General features: G+C 39.8%; 3 protein-coding genes across 45 annotated transcripts in view; all 3 read left to right on the top strand.

The window, feature by feature from the left end:
- PPFIBP1 (PPFIA binding protein 1) overlaps window positions 1–4663 on the top strand; it is a 206946-nt gene extending 202283 nt beyond the window's left edge. For 25 of the 42 annotated variants that reach the window (XM_060413285.1, XM_060413278.1, XM_042247361.2 and 22 more), the window contains 4 exons: window positions 335–523; window positions 1730–1909; window positions 2616–2681; window positions 2808–4663. In XM_060413285.1, the coding sequence (XP_060269268.1) occupies window positions 335–523; window positions 1730–1909; window positions 2616–2681; window positions 2808–2894 (522 nt within the window). In that variant the 3' untranslated portion in view covers window positions 2895–4663. Of the gene's footprint in view, window positions 1–334; window positions 524–1729; window positions 1910–2615 lie in introns of all 42 variants that reach the window. The other 17 variants (XM_060413265.1, XM_060413279.1, XM_060413275.1 and 14 more) reach the window with 1 other exon arrangement.
- Window positions 4664–5471: 808 nt separating this feature from the next.
- On the top strand, window positions 5472–9889 carry REP15 (RAB15 effector protein). The gene has a single exon (XM_015094885.4). The coding sequence runs from the start codon at window positions 5575–5577 to the stop codon at window positions 6271–6273; it is 699 nt and encodes a 232-aa protein (XP_014950371.2). The 5' UTR covers window positions 5472–5574; the 3' UTR covers window positions 6274–9889.
- A 3813-nt stretch (window positions 9890–13702) lies between these two features.
- Window positions 13703–26102, top strand: part of MRPS35 (mitochondrial ribosomal protein S35) — a 47036-nt gene continuing 34636 nt past the window's right edge. Inside the window, exons 1-4 of one of the 2 annotated variants that reach the window (XM_012175114.4) lie at window positions 13703–13834; window positions 18099–18145; window positions 20623–20790; window positions 23021–23081. In XM_012175114.4, the coding sequence (XP_012030504.2) occupies window positions 13723–13834; window positions 18099–18145; window positions 20623–20790; window positions 23021–23081 (388 nt within the window). In that variant the 5' untranslated portion in view covers window positions 13703–13722. Of the gene's footprint in view, window positions 13835–13889; window positions 13943–18098; window positions 18146–20622; window positions 20791–23020; window positions 23082–26102 lie in introns of those variants that run through there. The other variant, XM_042247351.1, reaches the window with a different exon arrangement.

Below are 26102 nucleotides of genomic sequence, written 5' to 3'. Positions count from 1 at the left end.
TGCATACGACCATGTTTTAAAACCCCTGGAGGGATATTGCATTGCTGCTCCTTGATGTTGCATAAGGAGTTGGTTCCCAAAGGTGCCACTTCAGAGGTAGAAGCCCCAACTTTGTAATGCTTGGGTGTCAGGACCAGCCCTGCTTCTCACTAGCTTAGGCAAAACAAAGACAAGATCCTTAAATTGAAGGTCAAAGTCCACAGTTTGTCTGTCCTCACCAGGCTGTCAAGAGAGTCATTGGAGATAACTAAAGGAAAGAGCTTTGCAGGCTATAAGGCACAATCCAAGCATGTGTGATCCATGGTGCCTTCAACAATCCTAATTTTTCCTGTAGGTTCTAGAACCTCGTTTTAACGTAGAAACGATGGCTCAGTTACTGAACATCCCACCAAGTAAGACCCTGTTGCGAAGACATCTGGCCACTCACTTCAACCTTCTGATCGGTGCAGAGGCCCAGCACCAGAAGCGGGACGCCATGGAGTTACCAGATTATGTGCTTCTAACCGCGACCGCCAAAGTGAAGGTTGGTTCAAGCTCCCACCATTTTATAATTGCCTATAGCAAAGACTCAGTCTTGGCTCTTACCTGGCTATCCCATTTTCTTAGGTTTTCTAAGTTTTGTGAATGGGTTGAAGGTAAATGATTCTTCAAGAGTAGTTAGGAAAATGGATTTTTGAAGGCTTCCTTCTGGAGGGATCTTTGCTCAAATCACTTATTTTATTAGAGTAAACAGGAGTAAAGAATATGATGTTGGCATCTACCACTGATTTTTTTGCCAATGCGGAAAGTCCATGTCTTGGGTCCAATATTGATTGCTGTTATCCTGTGGATAAATCAAGCATAAGAGGAGGATTTTTTTTTCTCATAAATAACCAGACTTGCAAGTTAGGAAAGGATACTCAAGCAGTGATTCAAGGTAGACCAGCACAGAGTAGAAATCTTCAGATTTACCTGGATTCATGGATCATACCAAGTTCAGATCACTTTTTATTTTTTAAATCACTCTTCTGTGAACTCTTCTGAGTCTGTTATATCAATTAAATTAATGTGAAGATTGGGTTTATCAGTTCCTCCACAAACATGGCTCCTCCATGAACCCCTTTTAAAAGAAAAGAAAAAAAAAAAACACTCCCCCTACCCACTCAATACTTTCTCTTTAGCTCCCCTTCTCCCTTAAAAAAAAAAAGTGTCAGATTTGAAACCTCTGAAAGAGTCTGTTCTATATAAATTCTCAACATCAGCATCTCCTTGAAATACAGTCTCAGGTGCTATCCAGTGAAAAGATGGACTTTTTTCTTCTCTTAAAGTTTTCTCTCTGAAAATGAGGGCTTCTTTTGGCAGTTACTGGTATGGATAATCATAGTCTCACTCAAAAAGAAAATACAGTAACGGCTCTTTCCTCTTTTTGACCTTGGAAAATTGGATTCAGCCCTGAGAAATCTCATTGCATTAAGGTCAGTCACAATTAAGGCTCTTTGCTTTTCACAGTGACTACCCAGCTAGTGATGTGAATAAGGAGAACAAGCTTAATTTTCTGAGATTCATAATGAGGATCATTTATCATATTTGGGTGTTAATCATATGCTTGAGATGTCTTTGTTTTCCTTATACCCACTCAGTCATCAAATTGCATTTCTTGGTGGTGTGAATACTTAAATTATATGTGTTACTGGTCCTCTGTCATGTGAATTTTATCAAGTCCCTGGCTGTTCTTGTTTTTCTTTTAAAGCCAAAGAAGCTTACCTTCAGCAATTTTGGGAACCTGAGAAAGAAGAAACAGGAAGATGGGGAGGAATATGTTTGTCCGATGGAGTTGGGACAGGCATCAGGAGGGACATCTAAGAAAGGATTTAAGCCTGGTTTGGATGTACGCCTGTATGATGAGGATGACCTGGACCGATTAGAGCAGGTAAACCTAACACCATAGGCCTGTTTCAAAGTTCTTTCACTATTAAAACACTACGTTAAAACTTTGTGTGCTGTCTACTAACTAAAGATGTTTTCCTCAAATACCTAATAATAAAGATAATAGTAAGATAATAGCAAGCACTTACAGATTGTTTGCTATATCCCAGGTACTATCCTAAGCACATTACATGTATTAATGTTCAGGGTATCCTAAAACATAGGGAGCATTGTTATTCCCATTTTAGAGATAAGGAAACTGAAGCACAGAATGGTTTAGTAACTTCAGACAGAAGAGCTGGTAGAATTGCTGGGATGCCAAGCTGGCTTCAAAGCTTGTACTATTTACCTGTGTTATGCCTATCTCAGTATTAAGGAAATCTACATACTAAAACAAGTCAGGAATGGACACCTCTTACTCCTTAGCCTTTTCAGTATCAGGTCACGCATCTGAGTATTGCTTTCAAATGAATATTCTTTGGTGCCATTGTCAACATCAGAGCTTTGGGCTCAATGTGCCAGCAAAGTGTTTTTCTTCTTGTTTTTAATGTCCAGTTACAGTCGTAGGAGGAGATGGCTTCGGAAGTATTCTGTTGCTCCCACCCCATTCAGTGCCACTTGCGTTGTTTCTTCTTAGACTTGTGTTCATTTTGCTGCATTTTTCTTGAAATTGTGCAAATGAATGTCATGTCGTGGTGTGTTCATTGCAGATGGAAGACTCAGAAGGGACAGTGAGACAGATAGGTGCATTCTCTGAGGGCATCAACAACCTAACTGTAAGTTGTAAAATGAATTTCAAATGTTCTAAGAATAAGCTTGACAGTCACCCCAAGGGGGACTGCCTGTATAGTGGAGAGCTCAAGGTGCCTGGTGTGTGTGACTCCCACCTCCTTGTCTTCCAGCACATGTTAAAGGAAGATGACATGTTTAAAGATTTTGCTGCCCGTTCCCCCAGTGCCAGCATCACCGATGAAGACTCGAACGTCTGACCATAGCACCTGGATGAGAGCTGGGAGCCCTTCATCTTTGTTCCACTTTATTCCTCAGACACTCACAGTATCTACAGCAAGCCACAGACTGTGTATTGTTTATCATTCCCACTTCTCATGTGGAAGTGGAGATGGAAAGCAGGGACTAGGTGCTGATTCTAAAGTTGCCATGACAATTGAGACACTGGTGAATGAGAGTATAATTGTTTCTCCTCTATTTAATGTAAAAAAAAAATCTGTGATATATTATATTTAAAGTGTTGCATTTAATATGAGTATTTTACCATAGTCTTTCCATCCACATTCACAGCATGGAGGATTTGGGAAGCAGTGACCAGTATGTGAATGATTTTTGTCACGTCGATGTGATAGCACTGCGGCCCTTGAAGCAGGATGTTACATGCTTTTGAAATCAAATTGTGGAATTTCTTAGGCATTCAGTGTGCCCACTATATGCCAGCCACACCTCCACTTGCCTCTTATTGTCCTATTTTTATATATTTTTCTAAAATATATGTATATACTTAGTACATAGAAAATAGAACTTTTATTTTGTAACATAAGGAAGATGGTAAAAAGATCACGTGAAAAAAATACAATGATCAAAATTTTTGTATACCAGCTGTTTCTTGGAGAGGTCCAATGATCTTTCTTTCCCACAAACTGAATTCTAATGATGCTGATCATTCAGACTAAATTAACATATGTGAAATATCCCTTCTTTGATGACACCCCACAAAATTATTGAACAGCTTTTTAGAATTTCAGCCTTAGTCTTGGATCCTCTTAACTCATAAGGAAGAACCTGAGGGACATTTTAAGTGCTATTAACTTGAGTACATTCAAGAAACTCCCCCAAAATTTGTAGAAATAATTTCTGAAGAAACCAAAACAAAACCCTTTACAGTATTAAGCTTCTTATCTTCCTCTTTGCTAAACATATCATTGCATCAAAATACTAACAGTCTGCCTAATGTTATTAATTGCACATTTCTCAGACTATCAGCAAATGGATTTTTTTAAAAAAGCTGAATACTTGTTTGAACATTTTGTCTCAGATTTCAGTAACTCAAAGACTGCAAAATTAGTTTCATAATGGCTATAGTGTGATGATAAAATGCAGTTCATGTTTTTCTGTAGCACAGGGCCCAAATATTCTTTATCAGGAAAATTAAAAGCTGCAATAAAAACTGTTATTGTGTTTATTATTTTCTAGAGGTATCAGAAAAATATCTGATTTTTTGTTCACTACTGTCTCATTACTTATGATAGTCAGTGGTGGTAAAGGCAGGTTTTCAAAAATTAATGCAGGGTGGGCAGTTCAATATATGTCCGAAGACTTGCCTAATAAACTATATTTGAATGTCAGTGGCATGACCTTTCAAGTTAGCAAGTTTCCAAGTTTCTTATCAAGGAACCCTGTGATACTAAATTACTATTTATTCATAATTAAAATGACTTAATGCTAATAATATTTTTGCTCCCTATCATGCACTATTTGGTAACTGTATTGAACTCTTGCTGTATTTGTGTTTTATTTTAATGTGAACATATGTCATCATTTGAAAAACCATTTGTTATTCAATCCTGGTTAAAAATACCAGGAGACTGTTACAGATGCCAAATATTCCTTATTCAGGACAATGTAACCTCACTGATGATATGTGATAAGGTTAAATTTTTTTGATGGTATATATTCTTTTTACAAGATATTTACACTGCTGGTATTACCATATGAAAAGAAATAAAGTCAATTGATAAATGCCTCATATTTTTATTGTGTGTTACTTTGTTTTCCTTTTCTGGGAATAACCAAATTGCCTTTATTTTGGATCCAAAGAATAGTAACACCAACTCTTTACAGCTTACAAACTCTCAGAAATTTGTTTGAGGGGGGTCTATAACCTGTATCAGGGCTTCCCCGGTGGCTCAGCAGTAAAGAACCCCCTGCAAAGCAGGAGAGGTAAGAGAGATGGGTTCAGTCCCTGAGTTGGGAAGATCCCCTGGAGGAGGGCACAGCAACCCACTCCAGTACTGTTGCCTGGAGAATCCCATGGACAAGGGAGCCTGGAAGGCTACAGTCCATAGGGTTAAAAAGAGTCGGACATGACTGAAGCCACTGAGCATGCATAGCCTGTATCAACAGATGAAAATTTAAGACCTTTACTTGAGAAACTTTCTCATGAAAGGAAACACAGGCAGCTGAGCTTGGGGGATGAGGAATCATGGCAAAGGGGTATCGGAAAAGCAAACGGAAATGACTTACCTACAAGTTTGAGGAAGTTAGTTGTAGAAAGGAGTTAGTTATATACATATGTTTCTTTAAGGAATTAAATAGTATTTTTTAATAAAACTAAAACTTGAAAAAAGGATACTTGTCTCAGAAGAGGTTACCGAATATTTAAAGTTAGGTGAATATAACTAGAAGACAGATGATTTTTTGTGAAAGCTAGTATCTCTGACTTAATAAACCAGCAGGACTCGATATGAGTACAACACACCCAGTTGGCAAACAGGAAGGTCTAACATGTTTGTTTAGCTGTGTGTATATATGCTTACTTGTAGAGTTCGAAAACTGGGACTACATTCACAGATGTGACTTCACTGCAAAATTTTTACTCTGAAAAAGAACAGTTCACGTGCTCAATTTCTAGAAGTAGTGTTGAGCGTGTGCAGGGAAATGGGGCAGAAACCATCACAACAGCTGGCTCCAAAGGACAAAGAGGTTCTCAGCGTCTGTGAGGTGGTCAGTGGAGCTATCATCCACGCAGCTCAGAAACTGAAGGCCTATCTTGGATTTGAAGACACACTGAGCAATCTGTGCCCAGATCCAAACACTCTCAATGAGATCTTCTTAATCCACTTTGTCACTTTCTGCCAAGAGAAAGGAGCTGACAAGTGGCTCACCACCACCAAGATGACCAAGCACCAAGCCTTCCTGTTCGGGGCAGATTGGGTTTGGACCTTCTGGGGATCTGATAAACAAATACAGCTTCAACTGGCCGTGCAGACACTGCAGATGGCTTCTCTTCCTCCTGTGGAATCTGACCCCTCCAACCCAGATTCCAAGGCGGAAAAGCCTTCCAGCAAGAAAAGTAGGTTTGACAAGCTGGAAGAATTCTGTAACATGATAGGAGAGGACTGTCTTGGCCTGTGTATCATCTTTGGTGTGCCAGGAAACCCTAAAGACATCCGAGGAGTTGTCCTGGACAGTGTCAAGAGAGAGAGAATGAAGGGTCATCTGCCAGGAGGGACAGCTGTGGCACAATTCATCCTGGAAACAGAAGATTGTATCTCCATCAGGGAGCTGCTTGGAAACTGTCTGAGTAAGAAAGACAGGCTGAGAGAGGTGGGCAAGGTTTATATTAGCATCCTCTGAACTGGCCGGGTGAGATGAGACTGGCCTGTAAGATAAAAAGAAAACAAAAATATGTTTTTTTAATAAGTTTATCATGGGAATTTTTTTCTCCCCTCCCCCACCCCACATTGAATGAAAACCATCTCCTGGGTCAAAACATCCTAGTGCCATGATTATGGACAGAAAAAAAGCCTACCTGTATTTCAGGGAAAATGGGAAAATTTAGCTTAATCTTTTATTTATTATTCAACAATAAAAGTGGGAGGAAAGGGTAATAAAGTCACCCTTAAAGTTCAACTTGAAAACAAATTGTGTTTGATAAGAGTAATTCTAGCATTTAAAAGTGTAAAATGGGTTTTGACTGCTATGGGTTGGAGGTGGGGAGGGCAAGGGGGTGCAAAGGACTACAGAAGTTTTAGTTGTATTTATTAATACAAAACCAGTTTCAATTCAGGACACATAAGCAAAACTGAGCCTGGTTCTCTTCCTCCCTATCCAGGCTCTCACCTCATCCCAAGCTGCTTGCTCTCTGCACTGAGGACCGTGGTGGGATCCCCTGGGGACTTGTTTGAGTGTTAGCTTTACTTATGATTTTAACCCATATCACAATCCCTTGTAATAATGATTAACATCTATTTAGCATTTGCAGTAAGAAAAATATGTATAAAAACTATCTTTACCTAAAAGCTGGGGTGAATTAAAACCACTCTAGGGAAGGAAAAATAATTTTTCCTCTATGCTTCTAGAGGACAGAAGCAAAAAGAATGCTTAAAAGTGTAAAGGGAAGCTTGATTCATTCACACATGATTGTTAAATGCTTGTTACTTGAAAGGCCTTGTTCTATGCCTTGCCAGTCCAGCAGTAAAAAGAACAAAGTCCATACTCTCAGGGAGTTTTCCTCTTAATGGTGGAAGATGGACAATAAATACCTGCATATATTGTACATGCATATTTAAATAAATGTCAGGGGTGGTGTAAAGGAAAAGGAGATACTATTTTATATGAGGTGGTTAAGGAAGGCCTCAGAGAGAAGGGGCAATTTACCAGAAATGTGAATGGAGAGAGATCATCAATGCAGGTATCTGGGAAAGAGTGTTCTAGACATTGGAATCTGCAGATGCCAAGGGCCTGATCTGGGAATGGAGTTGATGTGTTCGAGATATAGTAACAGAGGCAGAATGAGCAGGGAGAAGACTGATGGGAGACAGTCAGGGAAGGAGCCAGCAAACAGGAGAAGCAGATCACACTTGTAAGGACTCTGGATTTTATTCTAAGTGATATGGGGACAGACATGCCTTGATCTGACTTAGACACTAAAACCCTCACTCAGTTGCTGGGTGGAGACTAGACTGTAGGGAGGAAAGAGTAGCAGCAGAGCCCAGGGGGCAGCTAGGAAACTATTATAATAACTGAGAGGAGAAAAAAAGACTTGGGGCTTCCCAAGTGGCTCAGTGGTAAAGAATCCTGCCAATGCAGGAGATGTAGGTTCAATCCCTGGATCAGCAAGATCCCCTGGAGAAGGAATTGGCAACCCACTCCAGTATTCTTGCCTGGGAAATCCCATGGACAGAGGAGCCTGGTCGGCTAAAGTCCATGGGGTCGCAGAGAGCTGGACACGACTGAGCATGCATGCGTGCTCACACACACAGTCACATACACATATGAGAGCAAAGAGTAGCCTCGAGCAAAGTGGCAGAAGAGAAAGGGCGAAGAGGTCAGATTAGGAACAGTTGATGGTAAAGCATACATCATTTGCTGATGACTGGATGCAATATATCCCAATTAGAACATTTATTTCCAAACTTCTTAAATATGACATTCCTTCATTCCAGGAAACCAAAAGTTCAAGGAAAATATTTTAGCCTTCTGTCTTCCATAAGTAGGTACAAATAGACATGAGAGGCATCTCTTCATGTTGTTAAGCAATAATTATTCCTACTTGGAGTATGCCTGGAAGGTTATACTACTCAGTGAATTTCTGTTTCCTTGTATAGAGTGACCCCTGTCTGCATCAGTGCTGTGTAGGGCAAGCTATCAAGGAGGTGGAATAAAAAGAGTATGCAACTTGGAATCAGAGGTGGGTTTGAGTCTCAGTTCTTTTTAAAAGTAGAATCTAGAGGTTTAACTCTGTTTTCTTATCTGTGAAAGGGGAATGACGTCAGCTAATTCAAAGGAGACAATGCTTGTGACAACACTTTTCTATTTTATTGAAGGGTAAGCTTACCAAAATTTTGATGTGCCTAGTACAAATTGTAAGTATTCATGTGATAAAGAGCTGGAAGATATAAATCAAAGACTCACCATGTTTTTTTAAAATGAAAATAAAGGTGAAGCTTTTACTGGTTTTAAAAAATACTGTACTCTCATGTTTTTTGAAATCAGCATTTTTGTGTAAAGATTTAAGTACAGAAGAATAGAAAGTTACTTCTTCATGAGTCTTACACTGACCGCTGTTACAGTTTACTGTTTACCATTCCAGAAATTGTATTGTGTATTAAACATATTTTACACAAGAGTAATAATATGATCTACAAATGCCTTATAACCTGCATTTTAAAAAAAACTTCAAAAAAAAAAAAGAAAAAAAACTTCACTGAATATTGTGGACAATTTTCCATGTTAATACATTTATATTCAGTTCAATTCAGTTCAGTTCAGTTCAGTTGCTCAGTCATGTCCGACTCTTTGCGACCCCATGAATCACAGCACACCAGGCCTCCTTGTCCATCACCGTCTCCCGGAGTTCACTCAGACTCACGTCCATCGAGTCCGTGATGCCATCCAGCCATCTCATCCTTGGTCATCCCTTTCTCCTCCTGCCCTCAATCCCTCCCAGCATCAGAGTCTTTTCCAATGAGTCAACTCTTCGCATGAGGTGGCCAAAGTACTGTAGCTTCAGCTTTAGCATCATTCCTTCCAAAGAAATCCCAGGGCTGATCTTCAAAATGGACTGGTTGGATCTCCTCGCAGTCCAAGAGACTCTCAAAAGTCTTCTCCAACACCACAGTTCAAAAGCATCAATTCTTCAGTGCTCAGCCTTCTTCACAGTCCAACTCTCACATCCATACATGACCACAGGAAAAACCATAGGATTCATTCTCATTTGTCCCTAAATGTCTATGAGATAGGCCTTGCACTTTATTCTACTAAAATATACAAAATTGAGAGAAAAAGTGGTTGCTGCATTGACACTAAGCTTAATTTGAATGGCCACCTTTTATATTATGGCTTTGAAAACATTACTCACCTAATCACAATGGTTTTCAGGAAGATGATACTGTTTCCATTTTCTCTGAAACTGAAGCTCAGTGAGTTTAGGTGGAGTTGCCCAAAATCACAAAGAAACAGAACCTGGACTCAAATCCCACATCCAACTGACTTAAAGGCCATTCTTTAAGTCTTAAAAATGGAGGACGGGAGAATAACACATGAAGATGGAGACAAAGATTAGAGTCGTGTCTACAAACCAAGGAATGCCAGAAATTGCCAGCAACCATCAGAAACTAGGATAGAGACAGAGAGGCATAAACAGATTCTCCATCAGACCCTCCAGAAGGAACTATCTCTTGCCAACACCTGGATTTTGGACTTCTAGTTTCAGAACTGTGAAAGAATAAATGTCTGTTGTTTTAAGTCACCCAGTTTCTGGTTCTTTGTTATAGCAGCCCTAGGAAACGAACACATCTAACACACCATACTTGCACTTTGGAACAATAATGGGATGATAGGCCAGAAAAGATGAGGAAGGTGATTACTACAAATACTTGTTATTATCATGCTGCATGCTTATGGATGCCCATAGCACACTGAATGTTCACAGGTAGAATACAATAGGACACCTGCACACCTGCTCTACCTGGCATGCTTAACAAGGCGCAGTTCTATTTGTCTCCAGTTGTTCTTATTATAATCATCTACTTTAAGAGAAGGCAATGGCACCCCATTCCAGTACTCTTGCCTGGAAAATCCCATGGGCGGAGGAGCCTGGTAGGCTGCGGTCCATGGGGTCGCTAAGAGTCGGACATGACTGAGCGATTTCACTTTGACTTTTTACTTTCATGCATTGCAGAAGGAAATGGCAACCCACTCCAGTGTTCTTGCCTGGAGAATCCCAGGGACGGGGGAGCCTGGTGGGCTGCCGTCTACTGGGTCACACAGAGACGGACACAACTGAAGCAATTTAGCAGCAGCAGCATATCAGCTGAAAAAATAGAGGATAATTTTATTAAGGGTTGTATGTTAATCCATCCTAGGGTAGAAAATAAGAGAGCTCCTTTAAGGATTACCATCATTTTCTAGGTCTGATGAGTTCTGCCTTTTTGTAATTCTAACCTGATCTACACACAAGCTAACAGAATCATTGATTATAGTTGAACCCTATAGGAGCTTTCTTAGTGGTTCAGGCCATAAAGAATCTGTGTTCAATGCAGGAGACCCAGGTTCAATACCTGGGTTCGGAAGATCCTCTAAAGAAGGGAAGGGTCACCCACTCCAGAATTCTTGCCTACAGAATTCCATGGGCAGAGGAGCCTGGCAGGCTACAGTCCATGGGGGTCTCAAAGAGCGGGACAGGACTGAGGGACTAACTTTTCCACTTTCTAATTTTCAAAGCCTAAATGGTACAGGAGATCAATATGCTAATATTACACCCAGATATATGATGGAATAGGATCACACATTCTAAAGATGGTGAGGTCAAGTTTTAAACTCAACCCTCTTCCACAACACAAGAGAAGACTCTACACATGGACATCACCAGATGGTCAATACTGAAGTCAGACTGATTATATTCTTTGCAGCCAAAGATGGAGAAGCTATATACAGTCAGAAAAAAACAAGACTGGGATCTGACTGTGACTCAGATCATGAACTCCTTATTGATAAATTCAGACTTATATTGAAGAAAGTAGGGAAAACCACTAGACCATTCAGGGTATGACCTACATCAATTCCCTTATGATTATACAGTGGAAGTGACAAATAGATTCAAGGGATTAGATCTGATAGAGTGCCTGAAGAACTATGGATGGAGGTCTGTGACATTGTACAGAAGGCAGTGATAAGACCATCCCCAAGAAAAACAAATGCAAAAAGGCAAAACAGTTGTCTGAAGAGGCCTTACACATAAATATGAAAAGAAAGTGAAATTAAAAGGAGAAAAGGAAAGATATACCCATTTGAATGCAGAGTTCCAAAGAATAGCAAAGAGAGATAAGAAAGCCTTCCTCAGAGACCAATGCAAAGAAATAGGGGAAAACAATGGAATGGGAAAGACTCCAGATCGCTTCAAGAAAATTAGAGATACCAAGGGAACTTTTCATGCAAAGATGAGCACAATAAAGGACAGAAATGGTATGGACCTAACAAGCAGAAGATATTAAAAAGAGGTATTAACAAGAAATACACAGAAGAACTACACAGAAAAGATCTTCACAACCCAGATAATCATGATGGCGTGAACACTCACCTAGAGCCAGACATCCTGGAATGCAAAGTCAAGTGGGCCTTAGGAAGCATCACTACGAACAAAGCTAGTGGAGGTGATGGAATTCCAGTAGAGCTATTTTGAATCCTAAAAGATGATGCTGTGAAAGCAGTGCACTCAATATGCCAGCTAATTTGGAAAACTCAGCAGTGACCACAGGACTGAAAGAGGTCAGTTTTCATTCCAATTCCAAAGAAAGGCAATGCCAAGGAATGCTCAAACTACTGAACGATTGCACTCATCTCAAATGCTAGCAAAGTAATGCTCAAAATTCTCCAAGCCAGGCTTCAGCAATACGTGAACCATGAACTTCCAGATGTTCAAGCTGGTTTTAGAAGAGGCAGAAGAACCAGAGATCAAATTGCCAACATCTGCTGGATCATCAGAAAAGCAAGAGAGTTCCAGAGAAACATCTATTTCTGCTTTATTGACTCCACCAAAGCCTTTGACTGTGTGTCTCACAACAAACTGTGGAAAATTCTGAAAGAGATGGGAATACCAGACCCCCTGACCTACCTCCTAGGAAATCTGCATACAGGTAAAGAAGCAACAGTTAGAACTGGATATGGAACAACAAACTGGTTCCAAGTCTGGAAAGGAGCACATCAAGGCTGTATATTGTCACCCTGCTTATTTAACTTATATGCAGAGTACATCATGAGAAACGCTGGGCTGGAGGAAGCACAAGCTGGAATCAAGATTGCAGGGAGAAATACCAATAACCTGAGATATGCAGATGACACCACCCTTATGGCATAAAGTGAAGAACTTAAGAGCCTCTTGATGATAGTGAAAAAGGAGAGTGAAAAAGTTGAGTTAAAACTCAACATTCAAAAAACTAAGATCCTGGCATCTAGTCCCATCACTTCATGGCAAATAGATGGGAAAACAGTGGAAACAGTGAGAGACTTTATTTTTCTGGGCTCCAAAAATCACTCCAGATGGTGACTGCAGCCATGAAATTAAAAACTCCTTGCTCCTTGGAAGAAAAGTTATGACCAACCTATACAGCATATTAAAAGGCAGAGACATTTCTTTGCCAACAAAGGTCCATCTAGTCAAAGGTATGGTTTTTCCAGTAGTCATGTATGGATGTGAGAGTTGGACTATAAAGAAAGGTGAGCACTGAAGAACTGGTGGTTTTGAACTGTGGTGTTGGAGAAGACTCTTGAGAATCCCTTGGACAGCAAGGTGATCCAACCAGTCCATCCTAAAGGAAATCAGTCCTGAATATGCATTGGAAGGGCTGATGCTGAAGCTGAAACTTCATTACTTTGGCCACCTGATGCAAAGAACTGACTCATTTGAAAATACCCTGGTGCTGGGAAAGATTGAAGGCAGGAGGAGAAGGGGAGGACAGTGGATGAGATGGTTGGATGGCTCACCCACTCAATAGACATGAGTTTAAGTAAACTCCGGGAGTTGGTGATGAACAGGGAAGCCTGGCATGCTGCAGCCCACGGGGTCGCAATGAATTGCACACGAAGGAGAGACTGAACTGAACTCAACTAGTCCGGATCAAGAGGCCATCCTTTTACTTATTATTGGATACTGCCTCTCTCCTTTAAGCACATCACTTGCACTAGCTGAAGACCTCCTTTAATTCAAGAAAGTGCAGAAAAGCAGCAACAGCAAAGAAGCAGGGCCTTAGCGTAGACTGCCAGACTCCCAGACCATATGAGATTCCACCCTCCAATAAGCCACATTTCTCCCATCCTCTATGGCCCTTCTTTACAACTGTCTTTGGACTGACAGCTTAGATTTTTCATAAAATCTTTTTGTTTTCTTTCCATTCCTTTTTCTACGTGGAGAGTATTTTCTTGCACAGTTAGTTGAGTCCGGCTTTGCATTCCGAGGCCCACGTGCTTCCTGTTTCTCCCGCCCAGGGGGCGGGGCAAGGCTCGCCAGCCTGCGCAGTAGGGCCTCAAGCCCGCCCCTTGACCCGGAGCCGCGCTTGTCCTCTCCGGCTTGCCGTCTTGGCCAACATGGCCGCCCCCTCGCTCCCTGCGTGGTTGGCTTTGCAGACGCGAGCCAGGACCCTTCGTGCCTTTTCCACCGCTGTGTCTCCTGTCACTGGCGCTCCGAGACTAAGCCCGCGTGAGTGTCTGCCGCGTCGCCTCCGGGCTTTGGGGGCTGTAAGCGGGCGGAATACGGGCGCATGATGGCGGCTGCGGTGGCGGAGCCAGAGCCACCCTGGGGATTCAAGTACGTCCTCCGTGCCGGTCATTGGCCCGTCTAGTAGTAGGAAACCATGGACTTAGGTGTGCCCCCTGCGCGGAGTGTCGCCTAGTTCCTGGCAGTCAGTTTCTCTTTCTGGTCCTCGGGGCGCCGGGGACTGACTTCCCCACCTTCTCCGTGACCTGCGCTTTCCGGTAGTCTCTCTCAGGGCCAGCGGCACGAGTCTCTCTCTGATTGCTGGTTCTCGGAGTATTTGTTGGGTGATGCTTAACCACAGATTTTCCCGAAATTTAAGAGAGGCCCACAAATGGCCTGAAACAAGGTACAGCTCTGAATTCCAGGGCTAGCTATGTCACTAAAGGGGGTTGACCTTCATTCAATAGGTGTACTGAGGTGACCTTCATTCAAGAGAGATTTTAGGGCTGCCCGATACCGTTCTTGCCTTGGAGGAATCTAGTGGAAAAGTCTAGTTGTGGGTAGACTAGGTAGGAGTACTGTGCAGTGGTAGGTGCTGTTAATAGAATCGTGAATACAGTAAGGGGGTGGGAACACCGAGCAGGAACTCTCAAGAGTCAAAAAACCTCTGTGGAGGGAGCGTTGCCAGTCATTCGTCTTGTCTTATCCGTGCTATTTTCTGTAATATTTCTAGTATTGATACTTCTCACTGTCCAGTTTAGGCCACCATATCTCCCATTTGCCATAGTTTCTTTGCTGGTCTCTATTTTGTCTCTTGCTCTCCTACATTGGATTTTCACAATAGCGAGAGTGAAGTGTGCAAAAAGCGAATCTTAACTTGCCACTCCCATGTTCAAAATATACAAAAGATTTTTCATTGCTTTGAGATAAACGGTAAATCCCTTAATGCATCATCATAGCACTTAATAGTCTTAACACTTTTTAATCATTCGTTCAGTTATTCATTCTGCAAATACTTAACTCCTACTGTGTGCTGGGTAGCCTTCTAGATACTGGAATGTAGCATGGCCCTTCAGACTTCCCTGGTGATCCATTGGTTAAGAATCCACCTACCAATGCAGGACAAAAGGGTTTGATCCCTGGTTAGGGAAGATCGCACATGCAGCAGAGCAAGTAAACCAGTGCACCAGTGCACAGCTACTGAGCCTGTGCTCTAGAGTCTGGGAGTCGCAACTACTGAGCCCAAGTGCCGCAATGACTGAAACCCGAAGACCATGAAGTCTGTGCTCCACAACAGGAGAAGCCACCGCAATGAGAAGCCTTCCTTCGCTGCAACTAGAGAAAAGCCTGCCCAACACTGAAGACCCAGTGCAGCCAAAGATAAATAAATGAATAATAATAAAAACAGGTCCTTCATCTCATGAAGTTTACATTCTTGGTAGGAAATCAGATTATAAATAGGTAAACAATGTCAGATGCTATGAAGAAAAATAAAATAGGGTCTTGAGAATAATAGATTGGGGGAATAGAGGCTGAAAGTGAAAGTGAAGTCGCTCAGTTGTGTCCTATTCTTTATGACCCCATGGACTGTAGCCTATCAGGCTCCTCCGTCCATGGGATTTTCCAGGCAAGAGTGGGAGTGGATTGCCATTTCCTTCTCCAGGGGATCTTCCCGACCCAGGAATTGAACCTGGGTCTCCTGCATTGCAGGCAGACACTTTACGGTCTAGGGCAAGACAAGATCGGATAGTCAGGAGAGAACTCCTTGAGGAAGTGATGTTTGAGCATCTCTGGGAAGAGCCTTGTTGGTATAGGGAGCTGAAAGTACAGAAGCTCAAAAGTACAATGAGGTTATGGGTATGACCAAGAAACGAAAAGGAGACCAATGTGGCTGGAGCTAAAGTGAGTAAAGTGGAGAAGTAAAAGATGTCAGAAGATACATAATGACCTGATCTGGTAAAGGCTTATAGGCATTTGGCTTGGATTTTATTGTAAGTTTGGGATCACATTGGTAGGTTTTGAACAGGAAGTGAGGTAACGTGATTTGTACTTTTGAAAGATCACTGACTGCTGTTTGGCGAGCTTGGTGTAAGAGTGGGAGCCAGGAGACCAGTTTGGAAGCTGATGTAGTGAGTGCTCCAAATGAGATGGTAGTGACTTGGATTGACCTAACAGTGGAGATGCTGGTATGGTTGGATTTGGGATATATTTTGAAGGCAGCGCTAACAAGACTCCCTGATGGATTTGATATGGGGCCTTGAGTCAAAGTCTCAAGGAAACATGTTAGATTTTGAGCAGTTGGATGAATGGTGATACCGTTTACAGGAACTGAGGAGACTGAAGAGAGAAATCAAGAGCTCTATGATGTGTTTTAGTTGAGATGCCTATTGAATGTGTCTCTGACGTTTTATTTAAAACTTTTTTGTACTTACTTATCTAGCTGTGCTGGGTCTTAGTTGAGGCATCTAAGGCACCTTAGATTCATCTTAGTTGAAGCACCTTAGTTGAGGCAAAATCTAGTTCCCTGACCAGGGCTAGAACACAGGCCCCCTGTGTTGGGAGTGCAGAATCTTAGCGACTGGACCATCAGGAAAGTCCCTGTCTCAGACCTAGTAAATACCAATTTTCTGGGTTCTCTTTATGCCCTGCTCTTAAATTTCAGCCATTTTGAACTTGTTTACTTTGATTTTCCAGCTTCTCTTCCACTCTAGAACACTTTTTCTCACTTGCCTATTCCCATGGCTACCTCCTGCTCATCTTTAAGGTTTTTTTCCCAGTTAACTGACTAAGTTGGGTCCCCTGCTATATGTGTACATTAATATTTATCACTCTTTATTGAAATTTCTTGCTAGATAGTTACCTTATATGACCTACTGCATTCAGTAAGAGCAAGGACTATGTGTCTGTTGTTCATTGCTGCCTTTTGAGTTGCTGGTACATAGTACCACTCAAACAATTTTTTAATGAATCAGTGAATTACTGTTGAGGGATGAATAAGAATTTGTCACATCAAGGAATGAGGTGGAGAGGGAGTAGAGGACAGAAGCCAGGCAGATGAAAGGGAGACACATTCCAGGCAGAGAGAACAGAAAGTTCAGAGAAAAACTCAGGGACCTGGTACTGAAAGTCCAGTGTAGCCTAGGGCTTTGTGAAAGGAAGTGAAGCTGGAGACAGTAGTTCAGAGTGTGAAGTCTTTTGTGCTGAGCTTTCATTATCCTAACACCTTGTCTTTAGTTTTCTTGGCTAAATGACTTCTAAATAAGGATAATATATTTAGTGCTTATAGTTACTGTGAAGAATAAGATTAAAAAAGATAGTGAAAAGCATTTAGCTCAGTGTCTGGATATGTTAAAGTACTGAATATAGTTATTTCATATGATTTTAGTATAGCAAAACATTAATTTAGAGAGATATGTTAATATTTTAAAAGATAGTATATAAAAATAATTTTTCTTGTACAGTTATGTGATTTATTAGGAATAACTATGATTTTTGTTATTGTTGATGCTATTGTGGCATTGGCAGTTCTACTTAAAAATAGAGACAGAAAACTGAAGGTTATTTTGTGTGTGTGTGTAAAGAACAGAATAATACCAGATATGAGCAAATATATGTTAGAACATTTCAAACCAGTTGTTTTTCAGTTCAGTTGTGTCCGACTCTTTGCGATCCCATAAATCACGGCACACCAGGCCTCCCTGTCCATCACCAACTATAAAGATGCAAAATACTTATTTCTAACTAGATATTTCAACTTGGGAGAGTGAGTTTATCTAACAACCTTAACAGTTATTAAAAATACATCTTTAGTTGATGAGCTAACTATATCTTATCATCCTGGTGGCTCAGTCTGTAAAGAATCCACCCACAATGCGGGAGACCTGGGTTCAGTCACTGGATTGGGAAGATCCCCTGGAGAAGGGGAATGGCAGCCCTCTCCAGTGTTCTTACCTGGAGAATCCCCATGGACAGAGGAGTCTGGAGGGCTGCAGTCCATGGGGTCGCAAAGAGTCGGACATGACTGAGCAACTAAACACATGTATTGTCAGTCACAGTATATTTTCAAGTAACTCTTGAATTTTCTTATCTATTTCTGACTTTTCATTTGCATTAAAATGATTTAGTCTCTGAATTTACAGAAAATGGATTATTGTCTCATTTTTATATTACTAAGTACTTTAAATTATGTGAGAATTGTGGGATCATGAACAATGTGGAACAACTCTGTACTAATAAAATTCTCTGCAACTGTTGTGTTGTCTTTTAGCTACAACAGAAAGAACCTCCAGACATGAAAGGCCACCAAGAAGAAAGGTAAGTAGTTAACGTGCTCTGGTGTAGACTGCTGTGTGGGTTTCTGATCTAAAGTAAGGCAGATCTTCATTAGGAGGTAGAGGGTGCCACAAGAGTAGGCTTCAAAAGGGCATGTGCACTGGGTGACCCTGAAGCCCTGGCTCTATCTAATCTTTGATTGATTTTGTCAGTCCCCTGAGAATGGATCATCTTTTCAGAAGCAGACTCACTCACTTACTCCCAGGAAATAGGTATATAAACCAGAATAAAAAATTGTTTTTGAAGATGCCTTGAACAGTCAGGCAGCCTGGGATGTATTCGTTCATCTAACCAGTTTGGTCTCACCCTGTGGGCATCGTCATGGAGGAATCCATATTGTAAGTTCCCTTCATAAGTGTGGATTCAGAACAAAGGCACATTAGTTGAAAGTTAAGTGGCACCAAATTTGGAAAACTCAGCAGTGGCCACAGGACTGGAAAAGGCCAGTTTTCATTCCAATCCCAAAGAAAGGCAAAGCCAAAGAATGCTCAAACTACCGAACTCTCACATGCTAGTAAATAAACGCTCAAAATCCTCCAAGCCAGGCTTCAGCAATATGTGAACCATGAACTTCCAGATGTTCAAGCTGGTTTTAGAAAAGGCAGAGGAACCAGAGATCTAATTGCCAACATCTGCTGGATCATCGCAAAAGCAAAAGAGTTCCAGAAAAACATCTATTTCTGCTTTATTGACTATGCCAAAGCCTTTGACTGTGGATCACAACAAACTTTGGAAAATTCTTAAAGAGATGGGAACACAAGACCCCCTGACCTGCCTCTTGAGAAATCTGTATGCAGGTCAGGAAGCAACAGTTAGAACTGGACATGGAACAACAGACTGGTTTCAAATAGAAAAAGGAGTACATCAAGGCTATATATTGTCACCCTGCTTATTTAACTTACATGCAGAGTGCGCATCATGATAAACGCTGGGCTGGAGGAAGCACAAGCTGGGATCAAGATTGCTGGGAGAAAATAACCGATATGCAGATGACACCACCCTTATGGCAGAAAGTGAAGAAGACCTAGAGAGCTTCATCATGAAAGTGAAAGAGGAGAGTGAAAGAGTTGGCTTAAAACTCAGCATTCAGAAACCTAAGATCATGGCATCTGGTCCCATCACTTTATGGCAAATAGATGTGAAAACAGTGGCTAACTTCATTTTTTGTGCTCCAAAATCACTGCAGATGGTGACTGCAGCCATGAAATTAAAAGATGCTTGTTCCTTGGAAGGAAAGTTGTGACCAACCTAGACAGCATATTAAAAAGCAGAGACATTTCTTTGCCAACAAAGGTCTGTCTAGTCAAGGCTATGGTTTTTCCAGTAGTCATGTATGGATGACAGTTGGACTGTAAAGAAAGCTGAGCACTTAAGAATTGACGCTTTTGAACTGTGGTGTTGGAGAAGACTCTTGAAAGTCCCTGGACAGCAAGGAGATCCAACCAGTCCATCCTAAAGGAGATTGGTCCTGAGTGTTCATTGGAGGGACTGATGTTGAAGCTGAAACTCCAATACTTTGGCCACCTGATGCAAAGGGCTGACTCATTTGAAAAGACCCTGATGCTGGGAAAGATTGAGGGCAGGAGGAAATGGGGACGACAGAGGATGAGATGGTTGCATGGCACATCACCGACTCAATGGAGATGAGTTTGTGTAAACTCCGGGAGTTGGTGATGGAGAGGGAGGCCTGGCATGCTGCAGTACATGGGGTCGCAAAGAGTCAGGCACGACTGAGCGACTGAACTGAACTGAAGTGGCACCATTTATAATCATATAGACTACTCATTTTCACAGGAGTACTAACTGTTTCCAGGATATATGCTACACTGGTCTGTTGCTTAGAAGGATGTTACCTAGTTTTGCATCTTCGAACCTTCCTTTTGGGTTTAAAGGGAATGCTGGCCATCCTCATCTGTCAAATACAGTTTAAAAAATAAAATAAATGTTAATGTGATTGACTAAGTTATCATATAGCTATTCTCTGGGCATGGAAGACATTTCTCATTATGTGTCTATTCAGTTAGCTTAATCTTAATTTATTTCTGAATTCTTATTCTTTATTTTTCTTATTTCTTGTTTTCCTTATTTCAAATTCTCATTGTCATCTCATGTACTGACTTTCACTGAAGTTTTAAAAATTATTCAAAATATACCGTTACTGACCCCTTCATAAACAATATGCAGAAAGTTTGCTAAAAGACTGTAAGTAAGAGAAATTTTTTTTTGTAAAGCAAATGTGCTATTAAAGGGTTCCTTTCCATGGGGTTTGAGGAAACTGCCAAGGATATTTAGGTAGGTTTGTTTGGGGGTGTTTTTTTTTATTTCTACAGCAGCAGTTATGGGACGTCAGATTTTATATAGGTTGCAAGTCTTTGTGTTTCTCTTAATTGTACCTTTTTTCCTTTAAAATTAAAGTTCATGTTTATATTTAAAGTATTAAATTGTTTTACATTCTTCAGGCACTACCTCCCAGGACAGAGAAAATGTCTGTTGACCAGGACTGGCCTAGTGTTTACCCTGTTGCAGCTCCGTTTAAACCCTCCGCAGTACCTCTTCCTGTTCGAATGGGTTATCCAGTAAAAATGGGAGTGCCCATGGCTAAGGAGGGAAATCTGGAGCTTCTAAAGGTAGGATAAGTTGCTGGTTCATTGGCTGAAACTTATATTTAAATAAATGCTGATTTCCCTCTGACACCTACCCTCCCCCTGCCCTCGCTGCCACCATCCCCCCCCAACACTTCCAGGTTCAGTGCATAGCAGCTTACTGTATTTTAACTCAGTTGTTTTGCAGATAATAATGGATACTATGTTTTACTTATCCCTGGGAAAGATAGCTCAAAGAATTCTAGGCATTTAAGAATGGGTAATTAATTGGTCTTGTGGCTTCCTTTTGGCTTTTTTTTTTTCTATTGTATCTTTTCTATATTGTGTTTTTCAAGCAGAACTAAATGAAATAACCTAATTTGAGAGTGAGAATGGGGGTGGGGGGAATGAAGTTTTTACTTTTAAAAAAGAGATTTAAAAACTTTCCCTAAAAGTAATTTAGTATTATTGTTATGGTCCTTAAACTTCTTTATTTCATGAAGCAAAATAGGTCCTGTTAAATGCTTCAGTTAAATGCATCTATAATGAGTTGATAACACCTTTTGTGATTTATGGAGAGTAGACTTCTTAAAATATAAATGTCTATCACCAGGAAATGCATGTCTTAGATGGTTTCCTTTTACCTACAATGACATTATCATCAAGGAATTGTCTTTTCTACTAAATGAGAGAAACTGTATTTTCTACTTCATGAAAAACAAAAATTTGCTAAAAGTTGATGGTAAAAAAATGAGACAGTAAATAAACAAATTTTTTTTAATGAGATAGTAACGTGGAAAGGGGATCATCTTTTGCTGGGGACAGGCAGATGAAATTTGGACAAGGTAACATTTCAAGAGATAAGCAAACACTTGTAAAACTAATCTTTTCTTCAAATGGAAGAGAAGAATTCAACTTAGTTTAAAGAAAAAAAAACTTTGGAAAATATCTCTGTGAGAGAGAGTAACAATATGTTTATAATGTTGTAATGGTGGTCATGAATGGAATTTTAATAAATATAGAAATCTGAACATTTAATGCATGCTGTCCCTTTCAAGAATCACCATGTGCTTAATCCAGTGATACGGTCTGTTACCAGTAAGTGCCATATGGATAAGCTTGTAAACTGAGGTAATATATGCAGAGTTCATAAAGCAGTGCCAATATAAATCCTGTGTAAGCATTCACTATTATTTTTTTCCTTTTATGACTTTGAGTCACGTTTCAAAAATAGAAGTATAGAAAATGAAGTCACCCACCCCCATAATCCCACTATTCGGTGTCTGTTTTCTCTTGTTTAAAATAACCATTTTCTGATTGGTACTTAAGATTCCAGACATAATGTTTGGAGGAACTTTCTGCTTATTCAGATTTTCTTTCAAAATAAGTTTCTTTAAACTAAATTTTCTCTTTAGATGTTTAACATTATTTTTAAAATATCCTGCTACTGCTGCTGCTGCTAAGTTGCTTCAGTTGTGCCCAACTCTGTGCAACCCCATAGACGGCAGCCCACCAGGCTCCCCCGTCCCTGGGATTCTCCAGGCAAGAACACTGGAGTGGGTTGCCATTTCCTTCTCCAATATCCTAGGAAGTGTTAACTATTTATTTGAAGGAATCAAATCGCTGACCTTACCTAAGTTTTCATTGGCCCTGTAAATACAGAACCTTTCAATGTATTATAAATATATTCCCAAGTTCATCTAACTATTCATTTAAGATTTCCTTGCTATGTTTATTCATTCCATTCAATTCATAAAATGTCTGTTAAGGATAAAACAGAAAATGTCTTGCAGTGGTATGTGTTCCAGGGGGATTAAGATTATTTAACAATGGTCTGTGTCTTTAAGTGTTTTCAGTTTTACGAGGGAAATATGTACACGTGTAGATTTGTGGCAGGAATAATACTATAAAAATAATGTTTTTTTCTCTACCATTATTCGTATAAGATACTTGGTACTGAATCTTTATTTCAGGAAATCCATTTCTTAAATTTACATCTGTGACATGGATTCAGTATTGTTAAAAAAAAAGATTTATTACAAGGTATGTGAGGCTTATGATTTAATTTTATGAGAAGATTGTGTTTGATATTTTTAAGAGACTTAGGCAGGAATTCCCTGGCCAGCCAGTGATTAGGGCCTCGTGTTGTCACTGCTGTGACCTTGCTCAGTCTCTGGTTGGGGAACTAAGATCCCACACTGCATGGCATGGCCAAAAAAACAAACAAAAAACAAAGACACTTGGCTAATTTATCCTTTAAAATTCTCTATTTTAGATTCCCAATTTTCTGCATTTGACTCCTGTAGCAATTAAAAAGCACTGTGAGGCTCTTAAAGGTATGTGGTTGTTTTATAATATGAACTTAATATTTTATTAATTTAACAGGAATCTCATTTCCAATGATAAAGGGGTCAGTTTATCAAAAGGATACAGTATTTGTAAATATTTGGGCACCAAAAATTGGAGCACTTAATATACAGAATTGAAGGAAGAAATAGAAAGCAATACAATTATAGTAGGGGGCTTCAGTACTCCACCTTCAACAATGGGTAGATCATCCAGATGGAAAATCAGTAAGGAGACGTTGGATTCAAGCTTACGCATTAGACCAAATGAATTTAACAGACATTTACAGAACATTCCATCCAACAGCAGTAGAATACACATTCTTCTCAAGTACAAATGAAACATGATTTCAAGATAGATCATATGTTAGACCATAAAATAAGTCTTAATAAAATTTAAGAAAATTGAAATCACATCAAACATTTTTTCCAGCCACAATGATTTGAAACTAGAAATCTGTTGAAAATTCACGAACATCTGGAGATTAAATAACATGCCCTTAAACACACACTGATTCAAAGAAGCAATCAAAGAGACATCCAGAAAATATCTTGAGATATGGGATGTCTCAAAAGCAGTTCCAGGAAGTAATTTTATAGTAATAACAGCCTACATAAGAATAAAGAAAAATATCAACTAAGCCACCTAACTTGGAACTAGAAAAAGGAGAACAAACTTAGCCCAGAGTTAGTAGAAGGAGGGAAGTATAATGGTTGGAATGGGACTAAATTAAGACAGGACAACAGAAATAATAAGAACTTATTTTTTGAAAAGATGAACAATATAGACAAACCTTTATCTAGCAAGAAAAAGACGGGCTTGAAAATTAAAAACGAAATAGATGTTACAACTGATATCACAGAAATGCAAAGGATCTAAGACACTACTGTGAACATTTTTATGCCAACAAATTGGACAATCTAGAAGAAATGGATACAGTTCTACAAATATATAATGTACCGAGACTGAAGCATAGAAAATCTGAATGGACCAGTTACTAGTAAGGAGATTGAGTCACTCCAGATGGCTTCATTGGTGATTTTTTTTAAATTGAATCATAGTTGATTTACAGTGTTTCCTTAATTTCAGCAGTACATCAGAGTGATTCAATTAAACATATGTATAAATCTATGTATACTTCTATAGATTATTTTCCCTTATAGGTTATTTTAAAATACTGAGTATAGTTCTCTGTGCTATACAGTAGGTCTTTGTTAGTTATTTATATATAATCATGTGTATATTTTAATCCCAAGTTCCAAATTCACTGCTTTGTTCTACTAAACATTTAAAGAATTAATATCAATCCTTCTCAAACTTCCAAAAAAGTAAAAGGGAAGAGAACACTCAAAGTCATAAACTTAGCATTATCCTGATTCCAAAACCGGACAAAGGCAAATAACACAGGCCAGTATCCCTGATGAACATGGGTGCAAAACTCCTCAACAAAATATTAGCAAACCAAATTCAACAGTACATTAAAAGGATTGTACACCGTGATCAAAAGGATTTATTTCAGGGACGCAAGGTGGTGCAGCGCCTGCAAGTAAACCAGTGTGACATATCACATTAACAAATGAAAGATAAAAATCATATGATCTTCTCAATAGATGCAGAAAAGGCATTTGATAGAATTCAGCATCCTTTCATGAGAAAACTCAACACAGTGTGTATAGAGGGAACAAACTTCAACATAATAAAGGCCACGTGTAATAAGCTCAAAGCTAATATCACAGTACAGCAATGAAAAGCTAAAAGCTTTTCTTCTAAGATCAGGACAAGACAGGGATGCCCACTTTGACCACTTTCATTCAACATAGTACTGGAAGTTCTAGCCAGAGCAGCTAGGCAAGAAGAAGAAACAAAAGGCATAGGAAAGGAGGAAGGAAAATTGTCATACTTGCTGATGGCATTATTTTATGCATATAAAATCCTAATGACTCCAAAAAAACTTAATAAATGATTCATTTATTATTTATTATTCATTCATTATAAAGTTGCAGGATACAGTTGGTATATAAAAATCAGTTGCATTTTCTGCAGTGAAGTTGGGAGTTCAGAAGGAGATTAAGAAAGAGAAGTTAAGAAAATCGTTTACGACAGTACCAAAAAGAATAAAGTACTGGGTGGTGGGAGGAAGAATTGAATGAAGGCAGTCAGAAGATACAGACTTCCAGTTACAAGGTAATAATACGAAGGATGTAATGTATGATATGATAAATATAATTAATACTACTACATGTTATCTATGAAAATTTTTGAGAAGAAATCATAAGAGTTCTTATCACAAGGGAGAAGTTTTGTTTCTATTTATTTTATTTTGTATTTATATGAGATGATGGATAGTCATTAAATGTATTGTGATAATCATTTCATAATTTATGTAATTCAAATTATTATGCCCTGTACCTTCAATTGCACAGTTGTTGTTCAGTTTCTCAGCTGTATCTGACTCTTTGTGACCCCATGGACTACAGCACACCAGGCCTCCCTGTCCCTCAGTATCTCCCGAAGTTTCCCCAAGTTCTTGTCCATTGAGTTAGTAATGCTATCCAACCATCTTATCATCATCCACCCTTTTCTCCTTTTGCCTTTCATCTTTCCAGCGTCTTTTCTATTGAGTCAGCTGTTTGCATTGTGTGGCCAAAGTGTTGGAGCTTCAGCTTCAGCATCAATCCTTCCAATGAGTAATCAGGGTTGATTTCCTTTACAATTGACTGGTTTGATCTCCTTGCTGTCCAAGGGACTCTCAAGAGTCTTCTCCAGCACTACAATTTGAAAACGTCAATTCTTTGGTGCTCAGCCTTCTTTATGGTTCAATTCTGAAAGACCATTGCTTTGACTCTAGGGACCTTTGTCAGCAAAGTGATGTCTTTGCTTTTTAATACACTGTCTAGGTTTGTCATAAGTTTCCTTCCAAGAAGCAAAGTGTCTTCTAATTTCATGGCTGTGGTCACCATCCATAGTGATTTTGGAGCCCTAAAAGAGGAAATCTATCACTGCTTCCACCT

This window comes from Ovis aries, chromosome 3, assembly GCF_016772045.2.
Source record: "Ovis aries strain OAR_USU_Benz2616 breed Rambouillet chromosome 3, ARS-UI_Ramb_v3.0, whole genome shotgun sequence".
NCBI classification, from domain to species: domain Eukaryota; kingdom Metazoa; phylum Chordata; class Mammalia; order Artiodactyla; family Bovidae; genus Ovis; species Ovis aries.
Note: the sequence above shows the minus strand (reverse complement) of the source record. Positions and strands in the feature narration are given on the sequence as shown.

Coding starts and splice junctions, on each gene's coding strand:
- REP15 (XM_015094885.4), top strand. CDS start 5,575: ATGGGGCAGAAACCATCACAACAGCTGGCTCCAAAGGACAAAGAGGTT.